We start from the raw sequence: 21092 nt of genomic DNA on the forward strand, positions 1-21092 counted from the left end.
GCGCCCGAACTACAGTTCCCAGGAGGCCTCGGTCGGCGCGGTCGGAAGCCGCCTAGCGCTCTGAGCTGGGTTGGAGCTGCTGCTTTGGGGTCGCTGTCATCCCTGCGCTCATGGCTTCTCCTAGCAAGGCTGTCATTGTTCCCGGGAACGGAGGCGGGGATGTGGCCACGCACGGCTGGTATGGCTGGGTGAGAAAGGGGCTGGAGCAGGTAAGAGACGCAGCCTCGAGCTGGAGGGGAATAGAGGAAGGGAGGGAAGATTGAGGTTCGAACGTGCCCCCGGCCCCCTGACAGTACTCGCTGTGTTTTCATTCCTCTCCCCTGCTGCCCGCTCTTCAACTTTTCAGTGGGTCCTAGAACTGGTGGTCAGAATTTTGGTTCGTAAAACTGCCTAGAAGACTTTTCTGAGGGCTCAGTCGTTAGACCAAAAGGTACCAGTTAGAAAGAGACACAAAAATATACTACAGAAATCGAGCCCCCATTGCCTTCCTCATACTTGTTGCCATTTCAGATTTGGGATTTTCCCAAGTGATTTTTTTATCTATTTTCATTGCTTCCTACCGTAGTTTTTTTTTTTTTTTAATCATTATGTAATATTTAATACAGAGATGTATGTAACACGTGTAAATTATGAAGCCTAATAAGGTAATAAATACCTGAGAATCCACTACCAATATCTTTCAAGTCACCTGTATGTCGCCCCTATCCCATCCCTCTGCCGTCCTGAAATCTGGATTTTTTATTTGCTTCCCTTTTTAAAAACTGAAGTACCTTTACCACCTATGTTTGTATCCTTTAAACAATATGTTATTTAATTTGGCTTCTTTGTGAGCTTTGTAAAAATGGTATCCTGCAAGTTGTCTCATGCAACTCACTTTTTTTTTTCACCTTCTTCCATAATCAGGTAATAAGATAAGCTTCCCGGTTTGCCATCTTCCAGAGTAGGACTCCAGAACAGAATTCCAGGATTGTGGTTGAAAACCATGGCCAGAGCTACAAACCAAAAGGGCAGGGCTGGAGCTGTTCAAAAAAGGCAAAAGGCTAAAAGGGCAGGGCTGGAGCTGTCCAAAAGGATGGGGTCCTCAACTTTCTGAACCATGTTTAACTTACTCCGTAGCACATAGTCTTTTCGGCCACAAGTCAGTCTGGCTAGGTCACATTCCTTCTCTATAGATATATGCATGTAACGGTAAGTGTAGATGTACAAATACAGATATAGGTCTCTATGTAAGAGCTACAGAACTGGCTAGATAGAATACTACAGATGGAGTTGATAAGGAGGGCTTGTAAATTCATATGTAATCCGATAGCATTTAACCCAATTCTTTTCATAAGCTGTAAGAAAACAGTTATTGAGTTGCTCAAGATCATATCAGGTATCTCATTTCTTGTTGGCAAAGTATTAGTTGTAATTAAGCTCTTTATTATAGTTTTCTTTCCCCTCCCTCATATCACAGATACCTGGTTTCCAGTGTTTGGCTAAAAACATGCCTGACCCATGTAAGTTTTAAACTTGTTTATAAATAAACTCATCTTGCTGAATTTTTGAGCTCACCATTTTCCAAACCCATAATAATAATAATAACATAGGAAATTGTAGTAAGAATCAGGAAAAGCACCTGGGGTTTGGTAAAATTTAATTTTCAACTTTGTAATCAACGTGATTTTCCCTTCTAGAAGTTAACAAATATTTTTAAGGCAAGGCAACTAACTTTCTGAAAATTTGTAGGTGTTCCATTTGAGGCAGAGACATGATAAAATGTTACAGCATCTATTTGAGATCCTAATATTGCCACTTTTGTTCTGGGCATGTTTATAACTTGTCCTTGGAACTTCCTTTTTGGAAAGAAAGAATATTTATGTATGTGAATTTTAGAAAGAATGTGTCAAGGTTTTGTTTTGTTTTGTTTTGTTTTTTTCCTCCAGTTTGAAAGTTTACATGAAAAGTTTAGTTATATTTCATTATTTCCTCAGTAGTTTCTTACAAGAACATGGTAAAAAATAAAAACAAAACTACTTACCAAAACTACAGATATGGACCTTTCAAACAGTAGCACATAGATCTCTGGCACCATTAAAACAGCCCCATCTCCCATGGTGGTCCTGTAGTTCTCTTAGAAAGGTGGGGCAGCATTAGACTGAGATTATCCCCATCAAATGATAGACTCTCTTCTCTACCCTGAACCTTAGTTATGGCTCGAGAGAGCATCTGGCTGCCCTTCATGGAGACGGAGCTCCACTGTGATGACAAGACCATCATCATAGGCCACAGTTCTGGGGCCATTGCTGCCATGAGGTAAGATCTTGTTGAATTGCCCACACCTGCACATGTTCCAGCCTTGTTTGCTCGGGAAATACCTTGTGTGTGTCTTAGGTTTCTTGTGTAGAGGAAACAGTGCTGATCCCAAAAGTGGTGACATAATCTTTCCTAATCCCTTTCTGGGTTTGATTCTTTTTAAATGGTGCCCCTACTGGGATGAAGCCAGTGTGTTCCTTTTAAAACATAAACTTATATCGCATCACTCTGGTGCTCCAAACCCCAGCAGCTTCCCATCACCCTTAGAAAAAATCTTGGGCCTTCAGGGTCCCCACTAGCTCAGATGTCATCTATATTGTCTCCTCTTGACTGCCCCGAGTCTGGTTTACTGACCTCTCTGCTGTTCCTTCAACAAGGCAAGTACATACGTACCTTGTACCTGCACTTGCTGTTCTATTTGTGAACATTCTTCCTCCACATATCTGCTTGGCTTGTTCCTTCCCTGTAAGTCTGCTTGAGTGTCACCCTATCAGTGAGGCCTTCCCTAATCATACCACATGGAACTGGACTTGCCCCACCAGCTCTGATCCCTCTTACTGTTCTCTGTAGCACTCATCACCAGTTGACATCCTGTTTATTTCTCCTTTCTGTCTCTTGCCAATAGAAGGTAAGTTACATGAGGTTGAGACTTTGTTTTGTTAGTTATGAAACCCCAGTGTCTAGAACGGGGTTATATGGTATGTGCTCAATAGATATTTGTTGGAGAGTGGGGGCTGATACCCCCACCTCCTCTCCACCCCTCCATCCTTAGGATTCATGGGCACATCTGCCTGTTAGCCTAAAAAAGTGTGTGGGGTAGGAATTTACTGGCTCAATAAGCCTATTAGGGTTGGGTTTCTTCCACATTTGTTAGACTAGATAACAGGACTATAGTTTTTATTTGCATAGCCTCTCACTTCAGATGTCACATGAGTTGCTATTCTTGGAATCATCCAAATTCCATAACCATTCAGCGACACTTATCCAAGCTACAAGAATAATAATGCTTTTCAAGGTGGAGTGACAGTGTAAGCCATGTTTATAAGCTGCCAGAGGTTGTCTGGAAAATGAAGATGAGACCACTTTATTGTTGAAATCTGATGCAATTCAAGGCCAACTGAGTTTTTCTCAGGCTGTTGGCTAATGAAGACACACCTTCTTTTAAAGACCCTTGAAGCTTACTGCAGGATTGTGAGCAACCTTCCAAAGACTTATTTCTAAATATAAGGTGGACAAGGTTGTAGGGGAACAGGATATTGGCACAGTCATGGAAAATCACCCTTCAGATTACTTACTAGTCAAAAAAGGGAAATTGTGTCTACACTGGAGAGATCTGATGACTGTCACCTTAATCAAGTGACCAAACTTAACCTCACCAATAATGGGAAAAACTGGCATCATGTATCCCTAATGTGATGGGGAATGGGAAGGTCACATCTTATGTGTAGTATTCTTGCCAAAAAAGTTTAACCTCTATGTAATCACAAGGAAACAGACAAATCCAGTTTAGGTCAACTGGCCTAGACTCTTTTTAAAATGTCAATGTCATTTAAAATACAAAAAATTGAAGGAGCAGACAACCAAATGCAGTGTTGACTGGATCTAGGACTGAAAAAAAAAAAGTTTAAAGGCCATTTTTGGTACAGTTGGGAAAAACTAAATATAGATAGTATGACAGTATCAATATTAAATTTATTGAGTGAATCATGGTACTGTGGTTATGTAAGAGAATGGTCTTGTTATTAGGAGATATGTGCTTAAATATAAGGGATGAAAATATGGCAAAATTAATCAATGTAGGTGGTTCAACTTCTCCATAGCTGGGAAAAAATTTTTTAAATAAAAGAGTGAGAAAAAAGTTTGGGCCCAAGAGCAAAATGCAAACCCTAAATCTGACCTGTCATGAAGGCCTCTTGAAATAATCGTCATCCCATGTCTTTCCTTAGCTCAGTCTTTGCTGAGTGAGTGAACTGTTAGCAGATAGCTGAGTGTCTATTTGTTGACACTCTACCAGGCACCAGGGACACAAAAACCAAGAAGGCTCATGCATGTCTGTCTTAAGGAGCTAAGAGTTTCCTGGGAGAGAAGGGTGTAATACAGTGCAAATGAGTAAGCCAGTGCAGTGTGGAATGTGGTTACAGAGGTACATTTCTGGTATTGTACAGTGTTTCTTAAAATATGGTTCATGGACCACTTGCATTTCAGTCACCTGGGTTGGGGGAGGTATCATGCTTTGAAATGGAGATTCCTGGGCTCCAACCCCAACCCTCTGAATCACATGCCCTGGGGTTGAGCTCTACATGTTAACCAGGTCCCGAAGTAATGCTGATGTATACTGAAGTTGGAATTTATGCTCCACATCAAAGACAGTGATAAAACTTTTCTTATTTATCTGGAAAGGATTGCAGAAGAGGTTTGGACTACCTTGAAAAATGAGTAGGAGCTCACCAAGTAGCCCCAGTGGAAAGATTAGACACTGGGCTTATAGTTCTGCAGTTCCCTTGCTACTGTTCACATTGACCTCAAAAGGATATAGCACATGCTTTCTGTAAGCTCAATCAAATGATTTTTTAGTGGTTTATTGACTTCTTGGTGATCAGATTTGAACATTAAAAGTTAGCTGACATAACTCTTCCTTCCCCAGATATGCAGAGACACATCAAGTCTATGCTGTTATATTAGTGGCTGCCTACACATCAGACCTGGGGAATGAAAATGAGCGGGCAAGTGGTAAGTGTGATTTCTTTGGGCTTTTCCTTTTCCCTTCGAATTCCTTCATTCTGAATCCCATTTTCTTATTTCATCATCCATTCCTCCCATACCATTTATTGTTTCTAAATTTCTTATTCTTTCATCTTTGGCAGTTTCCCACTTTTTTATTCCTTATATTCTCTTTTTTCCTTGGTTATGTGGCCAACAAAAACAACGTAGTCCTTATTATCTTCCAGTCTAAGTTCATTCTAATGAACTAATTTTTAAAAGAAAATGTCACACACTGCAATGGAAAGAAAAACAAATGCATCCAGCTCCCCACCACCGTCCTGTTCTGTTACGAGGCAAGGGAGAAAGGACAAAGAGCAATATCACCATCAGCATCCAACAGAGGTGGAGTGGAGCCAACCACTGAGATGGAGAACACAAACAATGGCATCTGGGTTCTTTTCCTTCCTTCCCCCCTAAGGCAGAAACTCCAGCAAAGCCCTTAGTCACTGGGGCTGCTCAGGTTATAATGTAGTACTGCCTTCTAGCTAGGTTAAAATAATCCATCCAGTAGCATGCAAGAAATATTAACCACCCATTTTTGGATAGAAGTTAGGCCCTTGAGAGGTAGTAGACCTCTTTCCAACCCATGGTCTAGAATTGAACCTCTAGGCCTGATTTTATTTGACCCATATACTCCCTCTTCACAAATAGTTATGATATCAAGCCCTACAGATTTGAAAACAAAAAAAAAGTGCTTCTAACTTAACACTTAGCAGGTTCTGATTCTTTGAGTCTCTGCAGGGTCTGTTCTAGATATTCCCAAATGGAGATCATCCATGGGCACTGATAGGTTATTTTTTTCCCATAGGATACTTCAACCGTCCCTGGCAGTGGGAGAAGATCAAGGCCAACTGCTCTCACATTGTGCAGTTTGGGTCCACGGATGATCCTTTCCTTCCCTGGAAAGAGCAACAAGAAGTTGCTGATAGGTTGGAAGCCAAACTGTACAAATTCACTGATCGTGGCCACTTTCAGAACACTGAGTTTCATGAACTGATTAGTGTGGTAAAGTCTATGCTGAAAGTACCAGAATAGACAGGATGATTTTTGCTCTTTTGCTTCCCAATATGTTAAGTACAGCAATAATATCTATTATATACTAGACAGTTACTAGACACATAAAAGATCAAGTTCAGTTCCAGAAATGCCTGAGAAACAAACACAAACAGTTTCATTGCTCAAACTAATTTACAAATAGCACTTCCATTTTCTACAGAATCTAAATCTAAACAGCTATGAATTAAAGCAATGTTTTTCAACTTGATAAGGGACATAAGGACAGCTTAACTGCCCTTGTCTAAAGTGGACAAGTAAAAACTAGAACCCGGGTTTCCTGAAACCCAGTCTAGATTAAAACTAAGTAAGTCTCATGTTTGTTTTAGGAGTTGCACTCTTTGAAATAGAACAAACCTTGCTATTTTATTGGGGAAAGAAAACACGAGTGAGGGTGCAGAGTGTTGGCTTGGAAGTCAAAACGTTAGCTGCTGTTTCAAGCTGGCCCAAGGTGTCATCCCCAGACTAGTGCTCACCTTTTGACACTCTGTCCCCTGGGCCTTTGAACACCTTGAGAGAGAATGATACACTAGGATGCTCTGAGTCAGGGATCTGCACAAGTCAGGCAGAGAATATAAGTGAGTACAGTAGTCTGTACCAGTGTAAGACTATAAGAAAGCACAGATTAGGATAATCTGGAGAGTTTATGTCCTTTCTAAAGGAGGCAGCCACTACTCAGGTGATCAGGGGAGTTTTGCTATGTGTGACTGTGGAAAGGATTTACCAGTCTTCTGATTTTTTTGGAGGGAAGAATCTTCATATGGCTGGTTTAAAATTCAGGGAACATATATGTATGCTTTATGTCCATTTACATATGGATTATGTTAGTTGGCAACTACAGTGTAAATAAAAACTTTACAAACACTGCAAGCCAAACAAACCCAAGCCATCCATTTAAGACCTTTACTGTAAACATTAACTTGGCCAGGTGCTTTTAGATTCCATAGAAAGCCTGAGAAAAGCCTAAAATAAACAAAATGAACGTAATTTAAAAGGTGGAAATCATGGGAACAGTTTGGATTTTGTTATGAAGTCTCAAGTATTTTTAAAAGTAACTTCATACCTCAAATTTTGTCCTTAAAATGTTATAGCTTTTAAATTCCATGGTTTTTAGATGTCTCTCAAGAATCATTCCATTTTTCCCTGATCATTCTCCCTCAAAAAAAATTTTCTTTTTTTATCATTTCCCAACATTTTTTGGCTGTTGTGATCCTTAAGTATTACCTCAAACTATTCCCAGTGAATTGAATTCACACTTGATGTTGCAGAACCTGATGTTCTGCAGTAATGTGAATTCCCACACTGTGAAGGCCTAAAGGGGATTCAGAGCCATTGGTTTATCCTGAAAAGCCTTTTGGTTTATCCTGAAAAGGCTGTTGGTTTTTCAGGGTGCTTAGAGAAAAAGTCTGGAAAGAAACTCTGAACTTTTAATGGCAGTTATTTTGGGGAAATGGGAATTTGGCATCCCTTTTTTACTATAATTATGTACCTGGGCATTATTTGTTACACTGAACATAGATTATTTTTGTAACTAGAAGTAATGAAGATTTAAAACAGTGTATTTGACAAGTTAGTGAAAAGCAAATTAAATAAGTCAGTTAGATAATAGTACTCTTCAAGAGGCTATTTAACATTGATTTGGACAAGCATATAATCTAAGTTGGATTCTTTTTTAATTACTTATTTGATTACTTTTATTTTTTATTTTTTTATTTTAATTACTTTTTAAATTACTTATTCTCTGCCTTGTTTTCTGAACTCCTTTTTAAAAATCTAAAAACTTCTACAAATGACAGTTCATATTTTGTTGTCCTCTTCCCCATAGAAAAAAACAAATATACACAACTGAGAAATAATTCTGATATTCTTCTTTCCTGTAAAAAGAATTAAGATAGACCCGTATGATTGTCAAGCTGTGATGCCCAATATGGGCTTTACAATTAAAATTCCAGTTCCTAAGTCATGCTGGCCACATTTCAAGTGCTTGGCAGCCACGTGTGGCTAGAGGCTGCTATACTGGACAGCGGTATGGAATATTCCTATCATTGTAGAAAGCTTTATTGGATAGCACTGGTCTAAGGCATGTAGTTTATATTCTTTCTTCACCTGCCATCTAGTATTGAATAGATGTTCAAAGTACAAATTACTCCGTTTGAAATTATTTTCATTTGACTGTTTTGCGTAGTTGATCACCATCAAAATCACAGTTCCACAAAATGCACTCATCTCCAAAGTAGATCAGAAGAATTTCATGGAATGAGCCCGTATAAACTATTCACTTAAAACCATGGAATCCTGAACTCCCATGATTCTCTTTGCTTCTCTGTGGCTCATTATTAAACACAGAAGGGCTTCACCAGACTCTAGGGACTATCCATTCTCAGGTGAGCAAAATACCTAATACTAAATAGAAATCACACTGTAAGCATTAGGATTTCACTCAACTTTATTTTTTAGTTTAAATAAATTGACCAATTTCTTTTGGTCACACTTTGCTCCTGTAGGATAAACACCTATTCATCAGAGGTTCTGTATTCTTAAATTACTGTTTCTTTTCCCATCAGTTAATATTCAGGATGAAAAACATGCTATGGGGAAAAAAGTTAGAAGGGTCTCTATTCTGGTGAGGCAAGGAGTACTTTTATGCTTTAGCCATTGATTGTAAACTTTAAAAATGAATCTCTGGTTATCAAGACATGTTGCAAAGTCTTTATTTAAAACATAAACTAGTTCCTTCTCTCTACTTCTAACTCTCCTCCAAGTCCAGTTTTCTTAATAAATAAAACTAATGGCTCTAGGATGGGCCAGGTCACATAGAGGAAGGACAGACATTGTTCTTACCATTCCATCTCCCATGGGGGGTGGAAGAGAAACCTCTCTCTATAGTTTGAGGCTCCCAGATTCTTCTGTATCTTATATAAATCTGACACTTGAAATGATCTTTGTTTCAAAGAGCTAGTGTCATCAAACACTAATTCTAAAGAGCTGGTCACAGAATTCATTTGGTTCCTAAAAATTGGTTACCGAGCTGAGTTTGTTTTAACTGATCCCATTGATCTCAAAACAGCCTTTATGATGTTGTCCACTAAGGGTGTCTCCAAACTGGTGTTAGAACCCAGGACTTAGTAGCTGAGAATGAATCCTTTTCTGTTGGTTCCAGGCTTTTGGCCTGGACACAGAAACCTTTAAGTGGAGTTACAAATGACAGTACAGCTGAAATCATAAACAGCCTTACAACTAATTTCTGTGCAACATCAAATAATTTAGCATTTTCTATATGGCTGAAGACTGGAATTGAAAGTGCTACTACAACTAAGGACAATTATGATGACTTTCTAAATTTACATTCAACTTAAACATATTAGACAATGAAGTTTTTAGAACAGAATGAGGGAAGGAAACATTAATTGAAAATTCACATGACAAGAAAAGAATGGTATCCTCCAAAACAGAGTGTGAGTGAAGGGTAACAGATTACTTTTAGTTTTAATTTTAGTTAAATGATTAAATATTAAATAATTTAGGGGGAAAATTCCAGCAAGCAATGTAACTGAACCACAGAGTGAAACTTAGGACATTTTATAGAGGATGGAACAGTGGAAGTAATCCCTTTAGAATGAGAATGATAATATTTATATGCTGAAAGCATTGTATCCTTGGTAGTAGTCATCATTTGTGTTTGAAGTCAGGTGGTATAATCCTCTGAAAGAATATTTTTGACATAAAAAGGAATTAATCATTGATTAAGTTTCTATACTGCCCTTGTATTTCCTGCTTCCACCACTTTTACTTTCTTCTCCATGTAATCACTGTATAAACAGATGGCAGAAATGATGGCAGCAGACCAGATGTAAAATATAGCCAATGAAGACATTATAAATAACTTTAAAATGGGCATTTTTAAATTCTAGCCATTATCATACTTCTTGGTAAATACGGGTTTTGGGCTTCTTTTTTCTTGAACCATCTCACAAAGTCTTGAAAATTTCAAAAGATGCAGTTCTCCATGGCTTCAAAATATTTTATTTTTTGAAGAATGAAGAGATTCCATTATTAACCTTATCTGTTTCATATTCTGTTGGTAATTCTACCAATATAAATTTAGTCTTCATAAATAAAAACATCTTTTCATAGCAGCAAGTCTGTATCCATTATTTTGAAGTTTGCTTTCCAGGGACATTGATGTTCCATCATTAATTAAATCATTTGTTCCCAAAGTAACTTTGTTGGCAAAATGTCAGTAGAGTCTACAGTTCTCTACTAAAATTCAAGCCACTCCGTCATGTAAATACAGTTAGATGGTGAAATCTCACCCCCTTCATGGCAGTCATCAAAAACCTTTAAGAAAGAAAAAATAATTTATCGTCAAGCTGAAGTTTTGAAACTATTACATCATAGTACAGTCTTAAATGTCAACCACAACTAAAATTTCTGTTAATAAGACCCTACCATTAATTGAAAGCAAGATTTTCAAATTGAAAAGGATTAGGACTGTATTTAGGAACACACTGTAATAAGACCTCCTTGGTGATCATGAGGTTGTTATTGAGAGGCCTTTACTATAGCATTAAGATGACCACGTCCACCTGCTCACCAGGTGAAAGGCTACTCAGGTCACAGGAACACAGGAAGGGAGACCTATAAATATGAAGCCAAGTGTTTCAAGTTTAGCTACCTTTCTAGTATAAGACAAGGAAGGTAGTATAATTTTATTGAAATAAAACACAGACTAGCAGCCCAAGAATCTATTTGCTATGAGGGCTGGGACAGTGCCTACAGCACATGGTTGGTGCTCAAACTATTCGTGGAAGGAATGAACGAAGAGAGGAGCATGCTTCAAGGAAAGAATATTATCATCTCTGGGTTTGAATCCTGGTTGTTTCTCTAGTTATATGCTTTTAGGTCTTCTTAAGCCTAAGTTCCTTCACTCTTGAGGGGGAGATAACACCAGTAGTTCCTAGGGACACAGGAAAGATGTAGGAGAGAATGAGAATCATCAAGAACATGTTTGGTCCGTGGTGGGTTCTCCATGAATCCCTGTTCCCTCCCTGCTTAGGGTGTGGTTAGCTCTCATCAAAAGCCACCCATTTCAGGGTCAAGAGCAGAAAACATGTTTCTTTAATTTGGTAATTCCAAGAAAGAATATAAGGCAGGGATGTGTTCTGTAAAGGCCCATTTATCAAGGTTGAATTGTGGAGGTCTGAGCAGTTCTTGGTCAACCCTAAAGAGTCTGAAGCAAAGACTGAAGTGTGCCTGCTCTGTTACATTCTGTGGCACACGCACTTGGTGGCAGTGAGGTATAAAGTGAAGCTACTTGGACTCACCGGGCAGAGTCCACAGGGGGCTCGGACCAAGCCTGTAGGTAGTATGATTGGATTAACTGCTCTGTACAGTTTCATGTGTCCATCTACACTGCCAACTGTGCCTTCTTTGGCAGCGATGATAGTCATCTCCACTTTCCCATCATAAATGAGTGTATTCAAGATGGTTTCGATGTCCTCCATGGACAACTCTACCTAAAAAAGGGAACACATTAGAAAGGATACAAAAAGGACAAAGAGACATCCTTTTGGACAAAAGGGTCACAGTTCCTGGATGAAAGGGGAAGCATTATTCTGGAGAGGAATAATCTAAAGCAAAAAGAGGCTGAACAATGGTCCAAATTAGCACAAATCACCAAAAAGCCAGGACAGAATTTTTAACTTCATGCTAAATTTGACATTTCTGACATTCTGACATCTTCATCCTCCTAAGTAAAATACATAAGTCTTAGAATGTAACATTTCTTTGGCTAGAATTTAATGGAGATGTATAAGATGCTTGAGCAGAAATGTACTGTGCTGGTTTGAATCTATTATGTCCCCCACACAAGCCATGTTCTTTTAATCCAGTCTTGTGGGTGCAGACTTATTGTGGGTGGGATTTTTTGATTAGGTTGTTTTCATGGAGATGTGACTCCATCCATTCAGGGTGGGTCTTGATTAGTTTACTGGAGTCCTTAAGACAGCTCAGGGAGTGAGAGAGAGAGCTCAGAGCCAACACAGACCCAGAAAATTGGAGATGCAGAGAGAAAGACATTTGAAGATGCTAAGATAAGAGATGAAGCCCAGAGAAGCTAAGAGAGGACCCCCAGATGCTTAGAGAGAAACGCCCTGGGAGAACAAGCATGGATGCACAGAGAGACAGAAGCTAAGAGAGACAGAAGCCCAGAGACATTCTGGAGAAAGCTATTTTTGAAACCAGAACCCAGAAGCAAAGGACCAGCACACACCAGCCATGTGCCTTCCCAGCTGACAGAGATGTTCCTGGATACCAGCGGCCTTCATTCAGTGAAGATATCTTCTTGTTGATGCCTTAGTTTGGACACTTCTTTGGCCTTAGAATTGTAAATTTGTAACCTAATAAAACCCCTTTATAAAAGCCAATCCATTTCTGGTATTTTGCATAATGGCAGCTTTAAGCAGATAGGAACAGGTACTTTAGACATCAAATAGTCCAAGCTTCTACTTTATGAGGCCAGGAAAACAAAAATAACTTCTTCAAGTGGCCACTTGGAGTTCTTCACTGATTGTGAAAAGCATCCAGCACAGGTCTTGAAAAGCAAATGCTAATAACACCATTTACATCTAATATGTAGGAAAATAACAATAAATGGCAACTGATATGATAACAGCTATTTCATACATATGCTGAAATGTCCCTGAGAAAGTCAAGAACTTGTCAGAACAGACTTGTGAATTCTGGGTGGGAAATGCACTGCCAGGCCTCAACTATGCTTGTCCATCAGATGGTACCCGATAGCAACTCCCTTTCCCAAAGGCTTAGGACATATTTCCCAAAGTGGGTTCTGTAGAATGGTCACAGTTATCACCTGAAGAAACAGTTCTGGATCAACCAAACATGTCTGGGATACTCTGTAAACTATGAAGAATAAGTGGAAAACAGTAAGATGAAAATTATATGAAAAGGTAAAGTGAAGTCTGACCTTACTGATCCCCAATTCACAGATATATTTCCACACTTCATGTGATGAAGCAAATGAGCTATTTCTTTGTATCATCGGATTCTGTTTGCTCTCCCGTGCTGTTTCTGCCTATAAGGGTACAGGCATGAGAAATCTCAGTGAGAATATTGGTGTTTACTGGTTACAATTTATACAGTCAAACCAACAACAGAACATATTTTGTTTAGTAAGAATGACCAACTTCAGTATTTTCAAATGTCTATACAATGATATATAAGATTAAACACTCTTTATGAAGAAAGTTTAAAAAATAAAATTCTCGTGATGTTTCCTCTCTTGTGCCTCACCTTGGTTTGTAGGAATTTAAAACACTGTTGGTTAAGCACCTCTACAAATTCGGATTCAAAATCTTGGTCACTGTACCAAGCCCCACCAGTCACAGACCGGTCTGGCTGCAGGTTATAGAGCATATACACCTTCTTTTTTGAGGCCTAGGGAGAAAAACAGGTAAAGCTGATGTATTTAGAAGATAATGGCCTCCAAAAACTAAGATTATTTTTAAATAATAAACTTTATATTTTAGAACAGTTTTGGAATTTAGAAATATTGCGACAACAATACAGAGTTCCCATATACCCCACACCCAGTTTCCCCTATTAACATTTTATTTTATTTTATTTTTTTTATTATTATTTTTTTTTAAAAAGCCTTTATTTACTTTTGATCAGGGAAAGGACAATCTCAATGTCAGCTTGTCACCTAATCATAAATTTGAATTTACAGGATTTACTACCCTAAAGACACTGCACCTACTGACTTTGACAATACAACTTAAAATGAAACAATCTCCCTTCAGTTCCCTAAGGTTGCGTTTAAAGAACAGAGAATCCCTTGTGATAGCCAACATTGGTACTTGGCCTAGGTTATAAGGTCGAACAGCAACAAAGAAACAAACAAGGCTAAGAGCATTGAAACTTAATAGCCCAGCAAATACAAACATCATAGAAACGTTGCAGGCACCAAACTTTTAACAGCGGGTTCAACATAAAAAGTAGTTTGTGAAATCAACTGGTTTGCATGTGTGCATCTGAGTAAGTTAATTATTTTTCTTAATGATCCCAGCAGGCTAATGTGCAACCATGGAAACAAACTTCCATAAACCCAATTAACTATACTGAACACAAAATTCAAAGTTTGGATCTATTTACCCAAAAAATCCTCCAAGACCAGGGAGATCTGCTGTAATGATAAAAAACTGTCAACACTTAAAAAATATTTGTACTAATATACAAAAGACTTAAAGTTATTTCTTTTCCACTACTCCTTCCTATGTCTGAATATGGAAATGCTTAACTACTCAGACTCATGCAATTGCACTTAAAATGATGGGATTTACTACCACAACTTTTTTCCTAATAATTTACACCACAGGAGCAGTTAACTCCATTACAGCTCCCTAAGAATGCCTAATGGAAAAAACTTTGTTCAGTTCAGTGGTGGCTGTGGCCTAACACCATTTTACTTTGCCACTACTTCAAATATCTTACCAAGATTAACCAATTTTTGGTCCAATTTTAATGGGTATATTTATTCCTATGCCAAAATCCTTTAAATTTGCTAACTACTTTTGAAACTCTTAAATTCAGTTACATATAGCTCCTGCAAGTTTCACAGTGTTCTCTCCCTGTGTATATATCTGGAGATATTGTAAAACAAAGTTAAAATTGTAATATTGTTATTATCTAAAGCTCTTTCTAGGAGACCACTGACTCGGAAATCAAAGAATGAGTCGTAATAAACAACTTTCCAAATAGGAACACAAAATCTTTTCTATTCATAAGGAGCCACTGCCATGTTTTGTCTCATTAAAAAGCTATTGTTTCTTGAAAATGCAATTCAGGAAGACTCATGGTCTACCAGCAAGTCTCAATACCGTGACCATGTCTCCAGATACGGATGGAGGATATTATTCAACAATGTGGTAGAAGCCTAGGATAACAGGTAGAGGAAGCCTAGAGCATAGAACACATCTACAAAAATGGGAACAGGATGATACTGACTGGCTATTCATAAAGGACCACTGTTTCTCCCTATGGACCAACATTCCCTACAAAATAAACCATGCCTTCATTATTGCTTATTTAAAATTACATTTTTACAGAGCTATTTAGTACCTGACACAGAAAAACAATCACATAAGGAAGCATTTATTTGAGGTTTAACATGAAATCATACAAATAAAATTTGTATAAACAAATCCACACCGAGGCATAACACAGATAGCAAAGGACAAAGTAAAAACAAAGAAAACTAATTGGCAGCTATATACAGTTGGACAGTTGTGTCTTGTACACTAGAAAGTCTTTTACAAAATAATCATCTTAGATCAACAGAAGACCAATCTTCAACATCGTCCTGCAAGATGGGTTACTTTAGTATTTCCTCCTCTTTTCTCCAAGGTCCTCTTTTAGTATGGCTGGTAATTGTTTTGGTGATTGCCACCCCCTCGAGATGCCTTGCCATATGTGCTCTGTTGGCCACTGTAGTCTGTATATCCCTGTCCATATCCATAGTTCCCATAGTTATACCCAGTATAATCATATCCGCCATAGCCACTATAGTTCTGATCACCACCATAGGCACTATTGTAATTTCCGTATCCTTGATCGTAATAGTTGTTAAATCCTTGGTTCCAGTTTTGGCCCTGACCTCGTCCTCGACCCCTTGTACCACCTCGTCCAGCAGCTGCAGCTCCTCTTCCTCCTTTCTGTTGTTGCTGTTGCTGCCTATATACCTCTTTGGGTTGTGCAACTTTGATTTCACACTTTCCAGAACCAATTTGATGGTATCTGCTTTCTAATAATTTCTTTACTGGCTCTTCATCTGTATATGTGATAAAACAAAATCCTCTTCTTTCATTTGTTTTTGTATCCATGGGAAGTTCAATATTTTCGATCTCTCCAAATGCTCCAAAATATTCTTTTATTTGCTCTTCAGAAGTATCTGGGCTCAATCCACCCACAAAAACTTTTTTAGGGGGTTCTTTCCCTTTTAAAGCCTTCGCCCTTTTGGGGTCTATCAATTTGCCATCCAGTTTGTGTTCTTTCAGTTCCAAAACCTTATCAACACTAGCAGCATCTTTGAAAAGCACAAATCCAAATCCTCTTGATCTTCCAGTGACTGGATCTGTTTTAATTGTGCAGTCTACAACCTCTCCAAATCGAGACAAATATTCAGTCAGATCTTTCTTGCTTGTATCCCAGCTCAAGCCTCCAATAAACATTTTACCGTCATCCTGCTGATTCTTGCTCGCGTTAATCTTGGATCCCTCTGCGAATTCCTCTATGTTGCTGTACTCGTTCATGTCCTCCATGGTGGCGGAACTGTCGGTAGGGGGGTGCTGGCGCGCAGACCGAGTACCAGTAGCGGCGGCAGCGGAGCGTTGTATGGAGCTGGATTTAAAATGGCGGCGGAAGAGCCCCCTATTAACATTTTATATTAGTATGGTACATCTGTCACAAATAAGTGAACGAATATTGAGACATCACCCTTAAGTAAATCCCATATTTTATTCAGATTTCCTCAGTTTTTCCTTAACATTCTTTTTCTGTTCCAGAATCACATCCAGGATACATTTATTCATCATGTCTCCTTTAGGGGCTTCTTGGTTGTGAGTTTCTCAGCCAGCTTTGTTTTTTTTTTGTTGTTTTTTAACTGGGTTGTCATTTTATTACTAATTTGTAGGAATACACACACACAAATACAGAAGAGAAATTCTTTGTTAAATAAATGTATTAATATTTTTTCTTAGCCCATGTCAATTTTCATTTCCTTTAAATGTAATTTTTTGAAGAGCATAAATTTTTACTTTCGCTGATACCCAATAAGTCATTTTATGATTAGTTCCTTTTTTGTCCTATAATCCTTGCCCACCCATGACTACAAAGATATTTTTCTATTTTCTTTTTTTTTAAATACAGTTTTATTGAGATATAGTCACATACCCTACAGTCATCCAGTGTACAACCGATTATCCACAGTACCACTATATAGTTGTTCAGCCAGCTTTGTTTTTTGTTTTGTTTTGTTTTGTTTGTTTTTTGGTGTGTTTTCTTTTTGGCAGGGATATATTTTTTAAATTCAGTTTTATTGAGATATATTCACATACCACACAATCATCAATGGTATACAATCTACTGTTCACAGTACCATCATATAGCTGTGCATTCAGCACCCCAATTTCTGAACATTTTCCTTACACCAAAAAGATAATAAAAGTAAAAGAGAACATCCAAATCATTCCATTCCCCCCATCCCACCCTATTTTTTCATTTAGTTTTTGTCCCCATTTTCTACTCATCCATCCATACACCGGATAAAGAGAGTGTGAGCCACAAGGTTTTCACAATCACTATCACCCCATGTAAGCTACCCAGTTATACAATCATCTTCAAGAATCAAGGCTACTGGGTTGTAGTTCATTGTTCACTATCAATGTATAGAAACACTACTGATTTTGGGGTGTTGATCACTCTGCAAAATTTGTTTAGTAGTTCAAGTAGCTTTTTTTGTGGATTTTTCAGTATTTTCTGTACATAGGATCATGTCATCTAAAAACAGGGGAAGTTTTACTTCTCCTTTTCCAATTTAGATGCTCTTCTTTCTTTTTCTTGCCAACTGCTCTGACTAGAATTCCCAGTACAATGCTGCCTAACAGTGGTAACAGTGGGCATCATTATCTTGTTCCTGACATTAGAGGGAAAGTTTTCAGTCTTTCACCATGTTAGCTGTGCGTTTTATCATATATAACCTTAATAGTGTTGGGAAAGTTTCCTTCTATTCCTAGTTTTCTAGTGCTTTTATCAAGAAGGGATGCTAAATTTTGTCAAATACCTTTTCTGCATCAATTGTCATGATCATGGTTTTTTTTCTTTCATTCTGTTAAGGTGGTATAGTACATTAATTGACTTTCTTATGTTTCATGATGAACCACCCTTGCATACTTGGTATAAATCCCACTTGATCATGGGGCATAATTCTTTTACTTTACTGTTGGATTCAGTTTGTGAGTATTTTGTTGATGATTTTTGCATCAATGTTCATAAGACATATTGGTCTGCAATTTTCTTATTTGTGATAACTTTATTTGGCTTAGTATAAGGGTGATGTGGGCCTCATAGAATGAATTAGGGAGTGTTCCTTTCTCTTCAATTTCTTGGCGAGTTGTTTTTTGTTTTTAAATTTTATTGAGCTTGTCACATACCATACAATTATCCAAAGATCCGAAATGCATGATCAAATGCTCACAATACCATCACACAGCTGTGCATCTATCACCACAATTTTTTCCCCAATTTTTAGAACATTTCCATTACTCCAGAAAAGAAATAAAGACAAAAAAGAAAACTCAATTCCTCCCCTACTCCTAACTACCCCCGCCTCCATTACCGACATAGTACTGGTATAGTATATTTGTTACTGTTGACAAAAGAATGTTAAAATACTGTTAGCTATAGTACATGGTTTGCAATAGGTATATTTTTTCCCTATATACCCTATATTATTAGCTTCTAGTTATAGTGTCATACATTTGTTCTAGTTCATGAGAGAGATTTCTGATATTTGTACCATTAAGCAAGGACACTGTCAACTACAAGATTGTTTTATACATTCCCATCTTTTAACCTCCAACTTCCTTTCTGGTGACATACATGACTCTAAGCTTCACACACCACTCAGCACTGTTAAGTTATTCTCATAATAACATGCTACCGTCACCTCTTCCCACTTCCAAACACTTAGGTTTAACCTAGTTGAACATTCTGCTCATAATAAGCAACCACTCCCCATTCTTTAGCCTCATTCTATATCCTGTTAAATTATATTTCATGTCTATGTGTTTACATATTATAATTAGTTCATAACAGTGAGACCATGCAATATTTGTCCTTATGTGTCTGACTTATTTCACTCAATGTAGTGCCTTCAAGGTTTCTTCAGAAACCCGTTTTTTTTAAAGACAGTTTTGTTCACCCACTATACTTTCTGTCCTAAGTACACAATCGATGGTTCCCTTTATAGTTACATATTTATGTATTTACCATCATCACCACTATATATATATAAGGACATCTCCATTTCTTCTGCAAAGGAGGAGGAAGAGTCAAAGAAGTTAGAGGGACAAAAGAAAAAGAAAAAAGAAAACATGACAGCTAAAAAGCAATGAAAGGAAAGACAAACTAGAGTAAAAGAGTCTGACAGTATCACCAATGCCAAGAGTCCCGTACCCCTCCCTTATGTCCCCCGTCTTAAAGGCATTTACCTTTGGTATATTGCCTTTGTTACATTAAAGGAAGCATAATACAATGTTTCTCTTAACTATAGTCTTTAGTTTGCATTGATTGTATTTTTCCCCCAATACCCCCCATTTATAAAACTTTGGAAGGTTGACATTCATTTGTTCTCCCTCATATAAAAACATATTTGTATATTTTATCACAATTGTTGAGCACTATAAGTTTCACAGAGTTACACAATCCCAGTCTTTATCTTTCCTCTTTTGTTCTGGTGTCCCACATGCTCCTAACCTTCCTCTTTCAACCATACTCATAGTCATCTTTGTTCAGTGTACTTACATTGCTATGCTACCATCACCCAAAACTGTGTTCCAAACCTCTCTCCTCTCTTTTGCTATCTGTCTGTAGTGCTCCCGTTAGTATTTCCTGTAGCAGGTATCTTGTTCACAAATTCCCTCATTGTCTGTTTGTCAGAGAATATTTTAAATTCCTCCTCATATTTGAAGGACAGTTTTGTCGGATATAGGATTCTTAGTTGGCGGTTTTTCTCTTTCAGTATCTTAAATATATCACACCACTTCCTTCTTGCCTCCATGGTTTCTAATGAGAAATCCACACACAGTCTCATCAAGCTTCCTTTGTATTTGATGGATCCCTTTTCTCTTGGTGTTTTCAGGATTCTCTCTTTGTCTTTGACGTTTGATAATCTGATTATTAAGCGTCTTCGCATAGGTCTAGTCATATCCTGTTTGGGGTATGCTGCGCTTCTTGGATCCATAATTTTATGTCTTTCATAAGAGATGGGAAATTTTCATTGATTATTTCTTCTGCCCCTTTTCCCTTTTCTTCTCCTTCTGGGACACCCATGACACATACATTCATACGTTTCATGTTGTCATTCAATTCCCTGAGACGTTGCTTATATTTTTCCATTCTTTTCCCTATCTGTTCTTTTGTGTGTAGGATTTCAGGTGTCTTGTTCTCCAATTCCTGAGTGTTTTCTTCTGCCTCTTGAGATCTGCTGTTGTATGTCTCCACGGTGTTTTTCATCTCTTGTGTTGTGCCATTCATTTCCATAGATTCTGCCAGTTGTTTTTTCAAACTTTCGATTTTTACCTTAGGTTTGCCCAGTGTCTTTTTTATAGCCTTTGTCTCTTTCATTATATCTTCCCTGAACTTGTTGATTTGGTTTTTCATTCGATTTAGCGTATCTGTTTGAAAATCTTTAGTAGATTGTTTCATTAAAGTGAAACAGTATTTCAACTCTTTTTTTTTTTTTTTATTAAATTCAGTTTTATTGAAATACATTCGCACACCATACAATCATCCACGGTATACAATCCACTGTCCACAGTATGATAACATAGTTATGCGTTCATCACCACAATCTATCTCTGAACATTTTCCTTACATCAGAAAGAACCAGAACAAGAATAAAAAATAAAAGTGAAAAAAGAACACCCAAATCATCCCCCCATCCCACCCCATTTGTCCTTTAGTTTTTATCCCCATTTTTCTACTCATCCATACACTAGATAAAGGGGGTGTGATCCACAAGGTCTTCACAATCACAGTGTCACCCCTTGTAATCTACATTATTATATAATTGTCTTCAGGAGTCCAGACTGCTGGGTTAGAGTTTGGTAGTTTCAGGTATTTACTTCTAGCTATTCCAATACATTAAAACCTAAGAGGTGTTATCTATATAGTGCATAAGAATG

General features: G+C 37.9%; 3 protein-coding genes across 4 annotated transcripts in view; 1 reads left to right on the forward strand and 2 right to left on the reverse strand.

The window, feature by feature from the left end:
- Positions 1-10247, forward strand: RBBP9 (RB binding protein 9, serine hydrolase). Its single transcript, XM_037811230.1, has 5 exons — positions 1-209; positions 1457-1499; positions 2190-2295; positions 4940-5025; positions 5867-10247. The coding sequence occupies exons 1-5, from the start codon at positions 111-113 to the stop codon at positions 6091-6093; spliced, it is 561 nt and encodes a 186-aa protein (XP_037667158.1). The 5' UTR covers positions 1-110; the 3' UTR covers positions 6094-10247.
- POLR3F (RNA polymerase III subunit F) overlaps positions 8540-21092 on the reverse strand; it is a 27526-nt gene continuing 14973 nt past the window's right edge. Inside the window, exons 6-9 of one of the 2 annotated variants that reach the window (XM_037811226.1) lie at positions 13423-13566; positions 13097-13204; positions 11436-11627; positions 8540-10449 (exon numbers count right to left, since the gene is read on the reverse strand). In XM_037811226.1, coding sequence (XP_037667154.1) covers positions 10372-10449; positions 11436-11627; positions 13097-13204; positions 13423-13566 — 522 coding nt within the window. In that variant the 3' untranslated portion in view covers positions 8540-10371. The remainder of the gene's footprint in view (positions 10450-11435; positions 11628-13096; positions 13205-13422; positions 13567-21092) is intronic. The other variant, XM_037811227.1, reaches the window with a different exon arrangement.
- On the reverse strand, positions 15262-16548 carry LOC119515360 (heterogeneous nuclear ribonucleoprotein D-like). The gene has a single exon (XM_037811229.1). It carries the CDS (start codon positions 16446-16448, stop codon positions 15543-15545), a length of 906 nt encoding a protein of 301 aa, XP_037667157.1. The 5' UTR covers positions 16449-16548; the 3' UTR covers positions 15262-15542.

Source organism: Choloepus didactylus, chromosome 19, assembly GCF_015220235.1.
Source record: "Choloepus didactylus isolate mChoDid1 chromosome 19, mChoDid1.pri, whole genome shotgun sequence".
Lineage (NCBI taxonomy): Eukaryota > Metazoa > Chordata > Mammalia > Pilosa > Megalonychidae > Choloepus > Choloepus didactylus.

What these genes read in the sequence shown, in the direction of transcription:
- LOC119515360 (XM_037811229.1), bottom strand. Translation starts at nt 16,448, where the DNA reads ATGGAGGACATGAACGAGTACAGCAACATAGAGGAATTCGCAGAGGGA.
- RBBP9 (XM_037811230.1), top strand. Translation starts at nt 111, where the DNA reads ATGGCTTCTCCTAGCAAGGCTGTCATTGTTCCCGGGAACGGAGGCGGG. An exon ending in TGAGAAAGGGGCTGGAGCAG is followed by an intron (nt 210 to 1,456) that starts GTAAGAGACGCA and finishes CTCATATCACAG; the next exon opens with ATACCTGGTTTCCAGTGTTT. An exon ending in TGAAAATGAGCGGGCAAGTG is followed by an intron (nt 5,026 to 5,866) that starts GTAAGTGTGATT and finishes TTTTTCCCATAG; the next exon opens with GATACTTCAACCGTCCCTGG.